This window comes from Podarcis cretensis (assembly GCF_951804945.1).
Source record: "Podarcis cretensis genome assembly, chromosome: 1".
Classification (NCBI taxonomy): Eukaryota; Metazoa; Chordata; class Lepidosauria; order Squamata; family Lacertidae; genus Podarcis; species Podarcis cretensis.
This window is the reverse complement of record NC_137170.1, coordinates 76,436,416-76,455,332: the sequence shown is the minus strand read 5'-3', so window position 1 is coordinate 76,455,332 and position 18,917 is coordinate 76,436,416. Positions and strand designations below refer to the sequence as shown.

The following is an 18,917-nucleotide window of genomic DNA, read 5'->3' as shown; positions in this document are numbered from 1 at the left end:
CAGAAACATACTGGGAGCCAGTATAGGTCTTTCCAGACTGGTGTTATGTGGTCTCGGCGGCCACTCCCAGTCACCAGTCTAGCTGCCGCATTCTGGATTAGTTGTAGTTTCCAGGTCACCTTCAAAGGTAGCCTCACATAGAGCACATTGCAGTAGTCCAAGCAAGAGATAACTAGAGTATGCACCACTCTGGCGAGACAGTCCGCAGTGTAGGTGTCTTCAGACTCCCCTTTCAAAGTGCTATTTTGTACCGCACTTTGAATGGGCCTCTGCAAGCGTTGCTGATCAGCTCATCAGCAAGTGCCTGCAAACGTCCTTTAAGCAGAACCAGGTTTTCACCTGACATCACAGCACCTTAGCATGGCTTGGCTGAAAAGGCATTACAGATGGAATCGCAGCTCTTATTGGGCCTGCAGGCCAGAGGTTCCCCAGCCCTGACCTAGAGGGACATAAGAATGTATGTGGAGCTGGATCAGACCAAAAGGCCCATCTAGGGTTGCAGCCTGTTTCCCACAGCCACTTATGGGAAACTCACAAGCAGGGCTTGGGCTCAATAGCTGGGGAAGATTTAAGTCTCTGGTATTTTGAGGCAGGCTGCCTCCATTATACAGCTGCCAGGACTAGTAGCCACTGATGACCATACCCTTTTGTACTGTTTTCTTCTTCTTTTTTCTTTTTGTGGGCATGTGCTGGAGCCACAAGAAAGGACCATTGCTTCCTAACCTTCCAGCTGCTGATCCATCTCAGCGTTTGTCCTTGACTCTAAACACGCTGCCATTGAAGTAACTGATGATAATGCCAGGAGTGGGCAGAGCAGAATGAAAACTTCTGTTCTCTAGAAAAAGACCTTGAATTTCTTGTGTGAGGTTGTTTTTCTTTTTCCATTCGCCATATAACAATAACAGTTGAACGTTTTATAAATCAAAGAGCTTTGTATTCACAAAGGTACGTCTATGGCTGTTTAAACTGGAAAGGAAAAAGATCAGAACTGTTTATTTTAAGTCCTGTTGAAGATTTGAGTATGTGTATCACTTTCCTGAACAGCAATCTAAGGTTGCTTCGACATTTGCTGTATTCTCTGGAATTGACATCATTCATTCACTCACTCACTCACTCACTCACTCATGCATCCATTCATTCATGCAATATTATGGAGAACTGAGATGGCATACACTGTTTTTTCTCCTTGTTTACAATCTCATTTAAGCATTAAGCATTAAGGTGATGCATGCTGGAACAAATAATCCTAACCATGTGCATTGCTCACTTGTGTTGATTTATTTGTGAGGAGGTAGTTTAGGCCTTTCTTGATCTCTTTCTTGGAACCTACGTTCCAAACATTAAGGCCAAATGAAGCATTCCTGAGATTGGATTGCATGTAGTAGGGCCAGGGAAACATTTCCAGCCAGAGGGCCACATTTCCTCATAGGAAACCTTTCAGGGGCCACATGACAGTGGTGGATGGGACCAGTAACAAAAGTAGATGGAACAACAGGTATGATCCTTACTTTGTAGAGCAGGGTACATTCCACGCATGCAGGAATTGGAGGTTTCTCTCCATCTTCTGTCAAGGCAAGCAAGATCCATCATCATAGTTCAAGGCCACATTCTAGACTGGCCAAAGCACTGAAGGAGAAGGCAGAACAGGTCCGTAAAAAGCATGATCTTTGGGCCTGAGATTTCATAGCCTTGGCATACAGCAGCAGTGCTTCTTCCTTCAAGTGGCTACCACTCAGACTGCTTCTTCCCTCATAAGCTGACATTTCTTTGGCGTTGCACCAGCTACATTTGCTCCCAGATAGTTTGCAAGCTTAGGTCAAGTCAGAGAACTGGAGATAATCTGTTCCATTCCATGAATAAATGGGAGGTCCCCTTGGAGCCTGATGTGCCATTGCAGAGACCCAGGACTCTCCCACTTCCCAACAGCAGGAGCCATGGCGTAAGCAGGGTCACAGGGATGTCACTGAACTACATTCCAGAGGTTCTTCAGCTGGGGCAACCTTCCCTAGCCTGTTGCCAGCCAGCATGGCCAATGGTTAGGGATGATGAGAGTTGTAGTCCAAAACACATGGAGAGCACCAAGCTGGAGATGGTTGGGGCTTAGGGATCATGTCCACTCCTCTCCCAGCTGAAGAAGTCAGCCATCACTGACGCAAGGCATTCCCAATACTTGATTTGGCAGAAGATTTCACTATCCCTTGGCATGCCAGCAACTATTTTCTAGTTTTAGTGAAGCTAGAATGTAATGAAAAGATTAATTCCATAATCCGACATTCTAGGGATAAATCTCTCACACAGTTTAACCAAGATTGGCTGCAATTTGGGATTGAATTCCTGACTTAGGTCTGTGTAAACACTGAGATGAGTGAGCTGTTTGATGTTTATGTTACCACTGACTATTGATGCATTAATTCTCTGAAATATGAATCCCTGTTCTGATTTTATTAATAGGATTGAGGCATGGAAGTATTCCCGTCTGCACCCAAATTTGGCTGGCTGGGTTCGAGAGAAGAATGTTTTCAACCTCTATGGAACAGTGCCGCAAGGTCCTCATCCTCAAGTGTTTGGGTATAATAAACTAAATCTCCTGTGTTCCACAAGTCATCTTCCTTTTAATTCATGACACAAGCAATGTCTATAGCTTGGATTCTTATTCAAATTTGATATCCTGGTTCCATCGTGGAGAAGTGGGTGCAGCCTCATACTGGTAATATAGTATGTGATGGATATATTCCAAGCAAAAGCCCATATATGCAGTGTCACCACAAACCTGATGGCTGGTCACTTGTACTCTTGCAGCTTACCAAAAGGGGCAAGGTGGCAGGGAGGTTGCTGTGGTGCAAGTGCATCAGCAGGAGCACCAGAGCAGGTCTGCCAGTGCCTTTGCACTGCACTGCCCTCACCACTACCTCCATCAAACCCCTCTACTCCCTTGTAAGTAGCAGCAACACAACTGACTGAAGCTCAGGTGAGCAGCATCACTCACCATGCCATCTGCTACTGATGTGATCTTGACCCGCCCCCCTTTTTGAGAAGGGAGGAATGTCCCTGCACAAGTGAGTATCCATGAGGAACATCTGATCTTCACCTTACATTTAAGTGGTGGGGGAGGGACATGCCAGTTTCAGAACCTCTACCATAGGAGCGAGATCTTTGGCACATGTAAAACAGGCATATATTTCACAAGATTGTGGCATTTTTTAACCATATGTTCTTGCATTGTAGTTTCTTGGTTCCCTGTTGCTTTCTTTCATCTCTGTATTTTATGTACTTAACTTCAACAATGTATTTATAGCTGGTATGTCAAGCAGGGGCAGGCATAGTCATCCCATACCCAGTCTCTCCAAATAGCAGAGGATAGCAAAACTACAGGGGAAGGTTATGGTCAGTTTGACTCACACCCTATTTCTGGAGTGATGGAAGGGGAATCCCCAGGCTGTTGGAGTGTTCCTGTCCCATTCTCTTGATCTCCTTCTTGAAAATAATATAAATGTTGTGCGTCTTTCTGCTAGCAGAGAAGAGCTATGATTTGAAGATTGGAATCTGAACATGGAGGGCAGTGTTGCACATTTTGGAAGAAATTCAATGTCACATTAAGGTGATCTTTCCATCAGCACAAGCATTTTACCTTGCGAGATGAAATGATTTCCCCCTCCCCCGTTCTGGGGGTTTTCCTGGCTTTCCCATAGCCAATTTCAATGGGTGTACATGGTGAAGAGAGTGTGGGGAAGCCTCATTGCATAAGCAGAAGTTTTTGAATATATTAGCATCAGAAAACCATCCAGGGAGGCAACTGGACCCTTGTATGACAAGGGAGTCAAAGGAATGCTAAAGGAGGATAAGGAGAAGCTGAATGGATCCTTTGCATCTGTCCTCATGACCAAAGATATGGGGCAGATCCCAGTGCCTGAACTCATCTTTGAAATGGGTGTTGTACTGGGTACTTTTAAGTCCGCAGATATGGAGGCTGATCCAAGGGACAAGTTGCATATTTTTGTTAGAAGGTCAGCATTTTCACATTTGAGTTCTTTGAGAAATTGCTTATACTTTCCACTCCACCTCTCTTCCCTCTTGTCTCCTATCCATCCATGCCTCAGTGGAAGCTGCCCCAGCCTGGTGATTTGTTAGTTCTTGTTTTGTGTATTAGGCCTAGAACTCCATCTCTCTGGTGGATAGCGGTTCAATAAAACAGTGCAGATGGTTCAAGTAAAAGAGCCAATCCACACAGCTCAGAGGACTGGGGCATGTAAGAGGGAGCAATGGAACAAGATAACCAATTCAGAGAGGAACAGAGGAAAGAAAGTGAGCAAGGGTTAAATTCTCATTAAACAGTTGGGTGGAAATCAACCCACATTGATCATGCCTGGTATTATGTATGCAACCCAGAATAACTAAGTGAGGCACAATTACTTCTCAGTCTTTCTGTATAAATCCTTTGCTAATCATGAATGGTGCTGGACTGAAGGTGCTCCAGAACAGCCCTTCCTAAAATGGCAGGCCAGTAGAGGAAGATCTTGAACTGCAAACCGCAATGAGGAAGACCATTTGTGATGGCCTGGGAATCCGATTCAGAGGCTGAACCGGAGGAATCCCAGCCTGCACAGGAGTCCCCGCCTCCAGGGCCGGCTGAACTGGGGCAGAGCCTTGATTCTGAAGCGCCTGCACCTGTGCCGGATCCTCAGGAGCAGGAACCAGGTGAATCCACTCTGGCTCTAGAGGTGGTTGAGGACTCAGTGCCTACAGGTGAGTCTCCCCCTGGGTCCAGTAACCCTTCAGCCTCTCCTGAACTGCAGAGGCTCAGGGCAGAGAAGCGAAGGGAACTGGTTTCTCCCAGGAGGAGTGCTCGCCTTAAGGCCAGGAGAGGTGGTTCTCCTGGGGGCCGGGACCGCCCCTGGCCTCAGAGAAGATAAAGGCCAGTCAGCCCGGTCCCAGGTTACGGGAGCAACATCGTTGAAGAGCTGTTTCGGCCAGCATCCAGTCCTGTTCCCCCAGAGTTCCTGTCCTTGCCCGGCTTCTCGCTGTGAACCCCGCTTCGCCTGAGGAGGACTGTCTGCCGACCCTCAACTCAGGTCCTGGACCTCACCCCACGGTAACCTCCCCCCTGGACCAGCACACCATTTATGGAATCTCAATTTGGGAGAGCAATATGCTTTCTTCTCCACCCCTCTTGCTTCATCTCCATCCATACTTCTTTCTCTTCATCCCTTCTCAAACAGAATATACTAGGCTGTTTATGAGGAAGTGTTTTTTGGCCCCTTAGTTGATGCACCACTTAGTACTTTCTGAATGAATTCCAGAGGTTCTTGGAGGAAGCAGTCCAGACGAGATGGAACTATGGCAGAATGTAGTTTATCAGCAAACAGAGTGAAGGAGCTGTCCATTAACAATCTAGGGTGGACACTTGCGCAGTGCCTAAGAAGAAGAAATGCAGCACAAAAAAAGAGAACAAAAGAGGACTTTTGTTTGCATTAAATTGACATGTGCTAACCCACACACATATATATGCAAGTGTAGAAGCATCTTCTGTCATTTAACTAGTTCCTCTCACATATCACTATAGTGGGAAAGAATGTGCTCAGTTGACTTGTGTGCCGGTTCAGTCTGCTGTCTGGTGCTTTTCATGGACAACTTTTTACGACTCTTTATCTTTTAAACTGGACTTGGACCTGACAAACTTTCAAATAGAGGACACATTCAGAGAGAGGCCTGCCTTCTGACAGCCCTTCAAATTAGAGGATCACATGACCATCTTCAAGCAAGACACATGACCATCTTCAAACAATTTGGCCCATACTGCCTGACTTCCAAATTCCAGTCAGTAGCCAAGAGAGGCAGATTTCGGGGGGGGCGCGTTTCCACTCTGTTAGGGTCCACTGTCAGCTGAAAAGCATGAAATATAGTTTTCTATGTGGCCATTTGCCAATTATTACCCTCCCCAAGTGGCTCTGCATGTGGCTTTTTGCTCCTGATAGCAATAAAAGAAAGAGACCAGCTTGATCGCTATCAAAGCAGTCCGTGTTGCTATGCTGTCAGAAGTGGACAAACCTTATCAATACTGCATGTGCTGAACTAGAAGAAGAAAAAGACTTTGGACCCATGTTCTAGCCTCTAAAAACTGGCTTGAGTGCTAAGGCTAGATATTTTCTCTTCCACCCCATTTCAGGAGTCAGTGGTGGGAGATAGCGAGAAAGAAATTTTGCCAGGGGTAAGGTGGGGAGATAAGGAGAGTAAAAGTCAGCCAGACTTGCAGTTGAATTTATTCCAAATGATAGTGTACAAAAGCAGAGAGAGAAAATTGTGTAACTATAACCATGTTAACAGAAAAAGTCAAATGGTCACGTTTAAATATTTTTGGTATGAATGGCTAATTACTTGGCCCTAATAGATAGAAACATTTCATTGTTTATAGCAATAGCGAGTAATTTTTTTGGCAGAAATAAAGTTCTTTAAGCCATAATCACAAATGGTCTGTCATGTGCCAGGGCTGAGGACTGGTTTCCTCCTGCCCTAAATGGTGCCCTTGGTTAAGCCAGGAATGACAAGATGGCAGTGACCAATTTTAACAGGGGGTGGGGTGACTGTGTGCTCTTTGTATTTTGGAGGAAGACACTGCCGTATTACCCACCTGTTGCATCCCTCAGGATCTCTCCAGCTGGCTGAGATTAAGAAAATGGCTGCAATTCTGGAGTCAAATGAGACCACCATTTCGTGTGTGTGTGTGTCTTTTTTCACAGTGAGGGGTATCAACTGTTTCAGCTTACCTTCTCCAGACAGAGTGGAGTCAGTGACAACCACAGATACGGACAAAAATGTCAGGGTGACAGGCAAACAGCTTGTCTCTCTGCTTGGTGAGTATTTGTGTGCATATGTTTGAAAAGGTGAAATATTATCACTGGAATTCTCTTCTTGTTTTTAGCAGATCCATGGACCACCAGAGAGGCAGGCTTTGTTCAGAGAAACAAAACTGCAACATGGGGATGCTCAGGCATGTGTGGTTAATGGATATCAGAATTTCCCAACATTTAGATCTGCCTCCGCCCCACCAAAAAAAAAGGGGGGGAATGCTTGGAAGAGAAACTGGCTTTCATTTTGCACCCTTTCCCTTTGTGTACACAGATTGACACACAAACACACAACCATGTCCCTCTTTTTTCCTTTTTTTTTTTTAAAAAAAGGGTGTTTTGTGATGTGTCTCCGTTTTCTGAAACAAACTCATGGACCGTTACCGCTGCATCTCCTCTCTCCCCCTCCTTTCCTCTTCCTGTCAGCAACTCCATTTTACAAAGCAGGGGTGTGCTTTTGTTGCTTCTAATATAATATTGAACCTTCATTGTTTTGTTTTCTAAATCAAAGTAGCAATGTGAATGACAGGCGTGCTCAGGGAGCTATTTAGTGCCCCTGAGAATGTTATTAAAATGCAGCTGCCCCACATATCCTTCTAGGATCATGATGCCAACTTTAAAACGCCGCTCTCCTAGCATTAATAATGTACTCATCCCTGTGGTATCTGAATGCTTTAAATATGCTGGGAATGTAACTCAAAGTGCCTGACAGCTGCTGGTATTGTCTTTCTCCACAATTCTAATTACTTGCAAGCATGCAGATTAGCCTAAGGTTACCAGACGTCCCCGTTTCCCGGGAACAGTCCCCAGATTTACAAATCAGTCCCCATACAAAATCCACTGAGGTTGAAAAGTATCCCCGGATTCATTGGGGGGGAAATCTGGTAACCCTAGATTAGCCACGTGTATGTGAATAGGCTGTCACAGGGAAGGCTACCTCAGGCTTTGAAGCTGAATGCCAGGTACGCATGGTGTAAATATACAAACGGGTGTTAAATAGCAACTGTACACCCTGGTTCCAGTTAACATTACTCCTAGGAGTTAGCTGTCCTGGACAATGATTTCTTCAAATCAGGAATACAGGGTTTATTTTACTTTGCATATTTCTGCCTTATGAGACCTATTAAGCCATGGATTGTTCAGGATCAGTTCACAGAGCAACTTGTGGGCAAGGCTTCCTATGGAAAGAAGCTTCCAGGTGAACTGTAGCAGCTGTCCGTTTTGACAGCCACTACAGGCACCCATAGAATGCCTCCTTGCAGCCTCTTTGCCACCTACCAACATCCATCCACCCTTCAGCAGCACCATAATTCTCATTTTTCAGCAAGTGTGAATGGGGGCATCACAATGAAAGCAGTGAAGAACATGTATTTTCCAAAATATAATAAACATTTCCCAAAATGCCGGGGAACCTTCCCTGAGTATTTTGCTCCTTTTTTCATGTAAAGGACTACATGAAGACCCAAGGAGAATCCATGCCACACAGTTAAAGGACATAGCTTCTTCCAAGGAATCCCAGGAATGGTAAAAAAAATATCCCAGGAATTGCAAACTACAGTTCCCAGGATTCATTGAGGGAATCCATATGCTTTATATTTGCTCTAAGTGTACGGTGTGGGTGTGATAAAAATATTCATTAAGGAAAGTACTGATAAGAAATGGAGGGTAATTGTAATTATAAAAGTTTGTTAAGAGAGAGGGGAAGTTCTCTTCTTTACTGCCTCTAAAGAAAAGGCAATAAAGCAACAAATTAAAAAGCACTCCCCCTATTTTTTTTAAAAAAATCTTAATGTCATGGGGAGGTGGTAGAAGCCAATAGGCTCTGTCCAGTAGTAACTGTACAAAACCACAGTGGTGGTGATGGGTGCTGAGGTCCCTGCAACTGTCATTCATATTGGAAGTAAAATATATGCATGCTCTACAACTATGACAACCCAATTAGCTTTTAAGTAAAATCCCAAAAATAAACATTAGGGCAATATCTTTATTAGGCAATGGAAAAAGTTCAAAATCAGCGTGCAGAAAAATAGTGTTTTGGAGAAGGCCAAAAGTCGCCTTCAGTTGGTCTAATAAGCATATTCCTCTAAAATGAATTTTGGAACTTCCAGAGAGATAGTTGTTTTATCCAACGATATCCCTCAAGTAAGAGCAAACAGAAAATGAGCAGAAAATGGGTAATGCATACAAAAATGTTCAAATTGTATGTGGGCTAATTGTTGTGGCTAATTTTCCCTTCCACCAATAACAAGGAATCTCTAAATCGCAGAGCAATGAGGTCTTTGTTTACAGAAATGGAAGACATTGCTACTTCCTCTGTGTTCAGCTACATCCAATGATTCCATATTTGAACATTTTGCATGTAGCTCTCAGAAGTGCGTACGGTATGCTCATGCACACAAAATACTAACAAGCAGTGGAACAGCATCTAGAGTATGCCTTGGCTAATACCACATCTGCCTGAAATTAAAGCCACTTGGTTTCAGATTCTGAATTCACTCTTCAATACAGGACCTGTCCATTTTGGTGTAGGGTTATGTTGGCAAAGCTTTGAAGCTCACCACTATATATGAAAAGAGGTACAGAACTCATGGGTAAAAAGATTCAGGACAGATAAAAGAAAGTTCTTCATGCAGAGCAAAGCTGGACTATGGAACTCACTCCTATAGGAGGTGGCAATGGCCACCAACTTGGATGCCTTTAAAAGAATGGACACATTCCTAGCGGATAAGGCTATAAATGGCTACTAGCCATGATGACCACTAGCTTCTACTTTTTGAGGTTTCTCCATCCATTTGAATGAAAGGGTCTAATCTTCAGAAGCGTTCCTTTAAGCAGGCGGATCAGGTTCCTTCACTGAAATGAATGGGGATACCCTTGCAGGCAGGGGCCCGCCATAAGCACATTAGAAGTCCTATAGCAGTAGACAAGCCAGAGATTGAAGCAATGATATTCTTCTAAACTTTGGAATCCCGGGGGTTCTAAATGTTTTGAAGATGCTTTGCCTGGCTGGAATGTGTCCTCTTCTTTGCATGGATGGAGAGAGATGTGATGGGGCACTGATGTAGAAAGCTCTTACTTTTGCATGAACAGCATGTTGTATGGGTCGAATGTTGCCTACTGTACAAAAAATAAGAAGCACATTGATCCCCCCACTTTTGCCTCTGACCCTGTTACTGGCATGTAGTCCTTGGAAGGTTATCCTTGAGCTGATAAAGGTTCCCCACTCTCATTACAGATAATCAACACAGATGCTGCTTAAGTAGATTCACGGGGTTTTTATTCAGTTACTTCAAAGGTGCAATAGCAAAGTGCTTCCCCCCCCCCGCCCACCCCCCATGCACAGCCAGGTCTTCCTCTGTTAGTTGCAGTAGCTCTCTAGATCATAGAGGGAGCAGGAATTTTGACAACATTGCTGCACAATTCCTCTCTTCACCTTCTCAAAGTCCTGGGGTTGGAATGGCAGTGCTTCCACTTCATTCTGTAAAAGCCCATTCACTGTTGGATGGAGAGAATACTCAGGTTGATGCATCTCTGAAATGTACTCTATGTGTGCATATGTCCGCCAGAAAACCTGCATTCCTATCTTGCTTCAGCCATTAAAACAGCTTTCTTGTAAAGTGGAGCAAACATGTGCACCCAGAAGCATTTCGTTTCGTTTCATTTAACCAATCACTCAGCTTGAAGAGACAACCGAGGTTAAGATAGAAAGGGGAATTTCCCATACTGCCATGTGATCCACTGCAGTATATACTTTCGGAACACTTCTGGCTTCATATTCATGTCTAACTCATCTCTGCAATGGCTGTCCTGGACTGCTGCAGTAGTTTGAGCCAGTTAACTAAAAACAAGTGGCATATTCTATATCACGGTCGGAATGTTATTCTACATTGTGAGTCTTTTTAATGAAGTGAACCATCAGCAAATTCCCACACAGAAGAAGCAGTGAGAAACTGATGGGATGCATTCCACTCTGACCACCTTTCAACATCTGGGCAGACATATCCCTCAGAAGAGCCCCCCAATGTGTGCTATAGCAGGTCTTTCTCCATTGCTACTGTAAGCTGCCATCGTGTCTCCCTCTACTTCAAGGGTGGGCAACCTTTGCCCCTCCAGATGTTGCTGAACTGCAACTCCCAGAAGCCCAAGCAAGCATGGTCAATGGCCAAGGATAATGGGAGTTGTGGTTCAGAAACTTCTGGTGGGCCAAAGGGTCTCCACACCTGCCTTATTTCAATATATAACAGCCTTGCTTCCTCAGTTAATGGGAGTAGAAAAAAACCACTTGATACATAATATATAATACAAGACAGACTGTATCTACTGTACTATGCAATAAAAAGAATCAAAGTATTGATTGAAGGGTCGTTGTCCCCATGTGGAGGTGATTAAAATAAAAATGCTTCAGGGGGTAAGTGATAGATGCCGCAATCATAGCATTCAAAAGCTCTTTGCCACATATTTTGGCTTGGTCACATCCAGCATTGCATTGGTAAGGGTGCTGAACACTCTTTTTGCATGAAACAGGGCTTTCAAATAATACATTTGCTGTATGGATAGCCATTTTATGGAAGCAATTCTGGACAGTCTTCATTTGCATGCTATAAAAATTAACATGGCTAAAAGTAACAAGAAGAACTAGGAGAACATTTAACATGTAAGGATGAGGGTTGAAGGCTAAAGAAAAGCAAATTGAAAATCTTTTTCAAACACAGAAAAGAGTTAACTATGCAACCAAAATTAAGTGTGGCTTCAGAGACAGAACTGTGGAAAAAACAAGTTCTTTGAATATTAAGGCCAGTGTACATATCACAAACAATTGAAACCAATTACTTATTTAGAGTTGAGAAGCCAAATATGCAACCGGTTCCTGATCGATCAATTGATCAGAACACTGACTTCACATTTCCCTTACATTTCTGATTATAAACGGTAGAGCTTTTAAATCGAACATTCAGAGAGAGCAGATTCCTGGAATACAGGGTATACCATGAGTTCTGTTCACTTCTCTTCCCCCTCCCCTGGACTAGCCCCCACCAACAACACAAAGAAACACACAACACTTTACTTTTCCAAAGGATGAGATCCAGGAGAATTAATCTGACCTTAGAAAGCATACAGAGCTGAAAAAGGAAGTGGGAAAGAGTGCCAGCTCTTCCAACTTCCTCTTTCATCTCTATGTACTTTACACAAGAGGATAAGGTTACCACACTCGCCACCTCATGACCAAGAGAGCAGTGAGGGAGCAGTAGGCTTGGAGACTTCATGGGACCAAGGGAAGACCTGAAGGGCTCTTTTCAAACCTTGTTCCCCTTACATTAATTCTTTAAAGTGCTGGTGGGTTCACCATTATGTTGGAACCACTTGCCTGGGAACGTCAACCATGATATAAATATTGGTGTATGCAGCCCAGCCCCCAACACAAGACTCTCTGCATCTAGAGTTATGACTTAGTGTTTAGCCACATTTCCTGTTGTCCCACTGCTTTCCCCTGGGGAAAATCACTCTTTAGTCGAAGCAAACGACAATTCAGGTTTTCTCTGGGTTGATGTTTGTTCCGATTGAGCACTAAAGATCAGATTTTCCCTGGGGAAAGCAGTGGAGCAAAGGGAAAACTACTTGGATCCATGCTTTCTAGGCACAGGACAAGTGGAAATGTGGACGAACCATTCATGAAGAAACTATAGTATAAAACACTTTGATGCTTTTTAGGAAGTTGGAAAAGTTACCTAGGGGCTGTTCAACATTCCGCCGTGTTTTTGGGGAATAGTAGAAACCCCGCTCTCCACATACAAGGTAGAGTGCTTCCACTAGATGGGAGCCACATAGGTGCTGATTGGGAACAGCATAACTAGTAGTAGGAGCTGAAACAGCAAGCAGCGCTAGGAGAGGCAGAGATCTGATCCAGAGAGTCATGCTGATGAACAGGAGACCTTGGAAAGAGAGAGGAGAGAAATAGGTTGCTAGTAGATTAAAAAGGAGCTTCAGAATGATGGCAAATGTAAATGTTACAAATGGCAAACAAACTCTAAATGGTAATACAAATGTTAGTAGTATATATCATAAAATTCTGAAGCTTAAAAATCTGTTCTTCAATTTGTACCCACTTCACTGCTTTGATCTGTGAAACTGGCAATTTAAAAAGTGCTACAGAATGCTGGTTCCACACTAAAAGAGAAATTGATCTTTTAGTGTGGCAGCACCTATTCTGGAAGTCCTTTGCCCATTAATATTAGACAGATGTCTTCAATTTACTGTTTTCAATGCCTGCTAAAAATCTTGTTTAGGTAAGCCTACCCAGGCATGTAATTATATTTGGTTGTGTGTGTGCTTTAAGAAAGCAAAATGGTTGAATTTATCCATGGTAATTTTATTATGTCTACTGTTTTTAAAGTCTGCAAGGCAAACGTTTTGGCTCCTGAATGCTGCAAAATCAGGAGTGAGTGTTCCGGTTTGTGAACGTTCTTTGGAACCCGAACGTACAACGTGGGTTCTGCGGGTTCGGATTGGCTGCAGGAGCTTCCTGCAACCAATCGGAAGCCGCGCCTTGGTTTCTGAACATTTTAGAAGTCGAACAGACTTCTGGAACAGATTCCGTTTGACTTCTGAGGTACGAGTGTATAAACTAATTTTTTATTGAGTGGCAAACTTTTGCTAAATAAAAATAATTAAAACTTAAAATTACTCTAAATCTTATTTTTTTTAATGAAGTTGATCTTCACTATTCTCCTTCTCTTTACAGAAAGTTTTTGCTGAAGTGGTAAAATACTAATGGCAATAGGACTCTGATTTTACCTAAAACATTGAGGCCATATAATATATATTTTTGTACACTTAAATACATTTTACATGTATACCTAAACATGTGACAGGGCACACCTGACAAAGTTCATGTCTCCAGATGTATGCATGGTAGGGGGCTGAGACTGGCAAAGCCCAAAAGAGAACATAAGAAGAGCCTTCTGGATCAGGACTATGCACACACACACACACTTTTTTTTTTAAATCTCAACACACATCAGTTCATACTGGTTTACACTGAATTGCACTTGCCATTTTATGGCCCATTCAAGTTAGCTTGGAGAGATCCTTTTGGAGCTCTTCACCATTCTCATGGTACATTTCCTGATCTGTTGTGTACACTCCAGTTGAGTTTCTAAACAACTCCCAAGCATTTTGGAGTGATCTGACCTTATTGATTTCACCTTTCAACTCCTTTTTGACCCCTCTCTTCCCTTTGGGAAACTTTCATCTTTTGAAATCAAATGTAACTGCCCACTGCTATATGCACACATGGCACAAAGCGGAAATTTGCAAAACACAGCATGCGAAATTTCCCCTGAATGTGGGCACCATCAAACGATGTTGGTTGACAGTCAATAGCAATTCAGAAATTTTGAAAACAGAATTTATATATCTCTACACATGACTTTGGGAGCAACTTGTTAAGGGTGCAAAATGCTTTGAAGTCTTCCATTTGCCCAGCAACAGGATGTTCTGGCTGCAATTTCAGATGTTACAAAAGAAGCATGGCTGTGCATCACTTGGGGTTGCTTCATTGCAATTTCTGAAGTCAACCTTCAAGACCTACTTATGACCCTCCCCCATGAGTGCAACACCCAAGCAGGGTTCTGAACTCTCCAGTTTAAACTCAACTTGCTGCATCACGACAAAAAAGAAATGGTGGAGACCACAGACTTACCTAACCAAGATGAGTCAGTGGTAGGGTCGAAGATGGCTCCGAGACTAAAGGAAATAAGTGACTTCCACCTTGTTTCCTTTCGATATTTATAACCCTTTGGCTAGTTCCAATTGCGTAAGATTTGGGCACAGCTCCACCTTCCCAGCATAGTCCTAGACCATTTTTTTTGCTGGCTGAGCACATTAAGTCAACTGTGTGCCTAGTCAACAAGTCTTAAAGATGGGGGGAAATGGAAGCTACAGGTTGCAGTTTCCATCTCATTAAACCGGCAACCTGCTTTTGCTTCACAGAATCCTTGCCTTGAGTTGCTGTGACCCTTTTAGCAGAAGAGATAATGGGGCTATTAAAGCTCCACAATTACACGAATGCTGAGCAATAGACAGTGCTGGGATTGGGGTGGCCACCAATGTGCCAGCTGTTTCTGAAGTGCAGAATTAAGTAAAAACAAACATGTTAACGTGTTAGGTTAATTTCACCCCTGCTGGGTAACAAGTGATGAGGCAAAGCTGTTGATGGGACACTGCTCTAGCCAGGTGTTCAAGAGGAAAGAAAACACTTCATTATAGCAAAGGATCACTAAGATCACATTTGCCGCCTCCTTGAAGTAAATGTACAGAAACAGAGATATGGAGATTTTATGCAGGGAGCCAGCGAGCTTCCATCTTTTAACGATATCATTACAGCTTTCATTTCATGTGGCATAAGGTAGAAGAACACCACCACCACCCCTGGGACTATGGACACTCAATGCAGCTAAAGCACCAGGGATGCCTGGATTATGGGTTGTATGTAGCTAAGTCCCACTCACAGTACATTCAATGATATTAATGAACCCAAGTTAGTCATGTCTGTTAGCTTCAGTGGGTCTACCCTGAGCACCAAGTGCCACCTCCTGGGCTGGATTTAGGTATCCCAACATGCTTGCAGAAGCCAGCGCAATGACTCTCACCAATGCAATGGGCATTTCCCTCTTCTCCTCCCTCTTCCCCAAATTCACTCTGGAGGGTGGGGAGAATCCATAGAACAGTGTGCAGGGGAAAGGAGAGGGGAAGATCTTTCCATCTGGCTAGCAGAAGTACTGATAGAATGACCCTGCAAGTGAGATGTTGAATTCATCCCAATGTATTTAAAGAGCCATGCATAGATGGCAATGTCCCAGATCCAAAACAAGTGAATGAATGAACAAACCTGGAGGTGGGTGGAGATGGAATGATAATTTTATCCTTTGTATGTTTTGCAAGAAAGTTATCTGCTTGGTCCAGGGGGATAATAATATTATTTTACAGGAAAATCAGGAAAGTCATTTATGGCATGTTAAACACTAAGGCCAGGTTCCAGATATTCACTTGCATGCATCAAAACCTTGCTTCCACCCTCTGCTGCCTGCATTGCTTTGTGCAACTTTGAATGCTGCTCTGGAGGGTTTCCTGACCTTTCTAAGGCAGATTTCAAGGAAATGAGGACAGAAAATCCTTACTGCACACAAGCCTTTGGATCTTGGTCAAACTCATTTGGTTGGCTCCAGGCTAACATTAGCTGAACTTAGGTCCTCTTGAAATCAATGGAACAGGGGTTCCAACCTGCATAAAGTATTGGGGGAGGGGGTCAGGTAAGCCTCGCTTCACATAATCAATCACAAGTTGTGTGCGCACATACCCCATTTGAATGGCAATGCAAATCAGCTTGGGAGAGGCAGCCCCCTCAAATATTTTATTGAGAGGGCCAAAGGACTTCAGCCTCTAGGAGTTGGCTCTGATGCAATGGAACAAGTTAGTCATCATTCAGGTAACCCATTGATTTCACTGAGAATTAAGTTCTGCTAATGTATAATGAGATTCAACATAATGTGAATGGAGAAATGATGAAAGCTTATGTGGTTGCACAGTGGAAGTGTTTGGCATCTGTCTGTCTCAAGAGACAGTGAAAGAGCACACCATCACAGGTAAAGTCAAACTGTTGGAGAGTTACGGTTCCTGCTGTGGCTGCAGACACCAATACAGGAGAGATGTCTGTGGAGCATTTGAGGCACTCTAAAATGGCATGTAAGTGCTAAGAGTATTGTCTAAAGAGGTTTTCACTCTTCTGTATCAAGTATTCATTGCAGTTGCTGTCCAGTTGTAGCCAGCATAGACAATGGTCAGGGATGATGCATGTTGCTGTCCAACAACATCTGGTTCTTCAACCCTACTTTAAACCCATTAATATAAAAATGTGACATGGACCCTAGGGAGAAAGAGAGCATTCATATATGCATGATCATTACCTGATGACATTACTTCTAAGTGATGCCTTATGCGTCCAAAACAGCCCGTCATAGATCAAGTTTAGAGTTTTCATATTAACTCAGAGACAGTGTTATTAAATGGAGGAGGTTATTTACATATTCAACAGAAAGCCATTGAGTGGTGCCACTGAATGATGAGATATTGGGTACAGTTTAGGCTTCATCAAAACTGAAATGCAACTGGAAGACCTATTTTGCTGACACCCAAACGGATGCAAGGACTATTAACCTTTATATTGCTCAGTTCATTTTTTTAAAAAAATGGAATAAAACTGAAAGCTCACTTTTATTCCCTGTTTATCCAACAACACTTGGTGGGTATAACATAGCAACAATACCCTGAACTATTTCACAGCAGAATCATAGTCTTGTTTTTACAATCGTTTCCAAAACACATAGTGGTGAAAGAGAGCTTGAAATTTTGAAATTAATATGAACCATAAGTTCAGCTGTTTTGACCAAATGCCTTTATGATATCCAAATACAAAAAAAGAATTAAAATCAAAACACATTTATAACAAGCCCCCTTCAAACAAAAACAAAAGAAGAAAAGGGAATGGAATTCAATGTGTGTTTCTTATCCAGAGAGTTTGCATCACCAAACACGCAAATAGACTTCCTTTTAAGCTAACCAGGTTTTTCTGCAGAAATTTGTAACGGATTATGGCTGCCTGGACAGCCATAATCACCCTTTAAGACATAGAGTTTAGGTGATAGTATCAGTAAAATAAACCAATTCAGTGACATTCCCCTTAAGGGTTGTTTACATGCTGCCAGGCTGCCAAGTAAGGAATTATGAAGAGTTTCAGGGTTGTTCCCAATCAACAGCAGCAAAAAAGAACCTCAAATTAGTTTATGTAGTCGAGGAATACGAAGATGCTTATCTATTGATGATGGAAAGTTCCACCCTACAGCCTACCAAGGCAACAGGACAGAGTGCATCAAATGGACTGGAGGGAAACCAAGACCCCAATCAGTGATGGTGAAATTTTTCGTAGGGCTAGAGATGCCAGCTTATGAGGGCAATTGGAGGGGGACTGCATGTGTGATATCATGACGTCCAGATATCACGGATATGAGCTTTGCTCTCCCCCCCCCCCAAGCTGGAAAGAAGCTTCCTGGGCTTTGGGAAGAAAGCGCCAGGCTTTAATACTTTAATATTCTAATTTACCAGGGGCATTTAGCGGACTAACCTAGTCCCCTTAGTCCATTGACTGCATGCCTCAATGGCAGGAACCCCTAAATCAGCCCTCATTCCTTGCTGTGGCATTTGAGTCATTTGTACAGTTTACAGCATATGTAGTCAGCTCATATTTATCTAGACAAGAAATTTCTCCTGGTTCTGAGGAGATCAATGGTTTTCTGTTCATTTATTTGGATCCCCACCTGAAACAATGGCTTCCCCACCTCAAGACGAAAACTGGCAAGTGTTCACGGGTCTAGAAAGGTTAAGAGAACCCTACACTCAATCACAGAATTCACAAAAACACAATAGCAATTGATGTCATTTATTAACTGCTAATATATACAGTGCCCATATAGACAGCTATTTTTGCTTACATACGCTGAGTCCCAAAAGCCTATCCGATCCAGCATTCTGTTCCCACAATGGGGAACCAGATGGCTATGGGAAGCTCATGGATGGGACGGAAGTACAACAGCACTGTTCCCACTTGTGTTCCTCGCAATGGTATTCAGAGGCACACCAACCCTGATACTGGAGGTAGTACACAGCCATCTTCACCATGGGGAGCTGTATTCTCCACGAATGCATCTATTTCCCCTTTGAAGATATCCCGATTGATACTACAGGATAAGAAATTGGACCTCTTCGGCCATCCCTGCTCATGTAAACTAATGAGTCGGGTAAGGAGAAAATCTCTCAGCTCATCCAGGGCTATAAAAATAACAAACAAAGATTACTGGCTACTCTCTACAACTATTATTTGATTGTGTGAACATATCTGAAGCTTCACAGATGCAGCCCAGGACAGCTGTTGACGTAAATGCACTCTGGCAGGGCACCAACCATCAGTTCAGGATTTCCCCAGAACTTCAGCTGTTCATTGAAAATATTTCTCCAGAAGTCTTG

General features: G+C 43.2%; 1 protein-coding gene across 1 annotated transcript; it reads right to left on the bottom strand.

Moving 5' to 3' along the window:
* Window positions 1-10,200: 10,200 nt before the first annotated feature.
* On the bottom strand, window positions 10,201-14,567 carry INS (insulin; the record flags this gene model as incomplete). Its single annotated transcript, XM_079970838.1, has 3 exons — window positions 14,542-14,567; window positions 12,569-12,772; window positions 10,201-10,337 (listed from the first exon to the last, which is right to left on the bottom strand). Exons 2-3 carry the CDS (start codon window positions 12,753-12,755, stop codon window positions 10,201-10,203), a joined length of 324 nt encoding a protein of 107 aa, XP_079826964.1. The 5' UTR covers window positions 12,756-12,772; window positions 14,542-14,567.
* Between the last annotated feature and the right edge of the window lie 4,350 nt (window positions 14,568-18,917).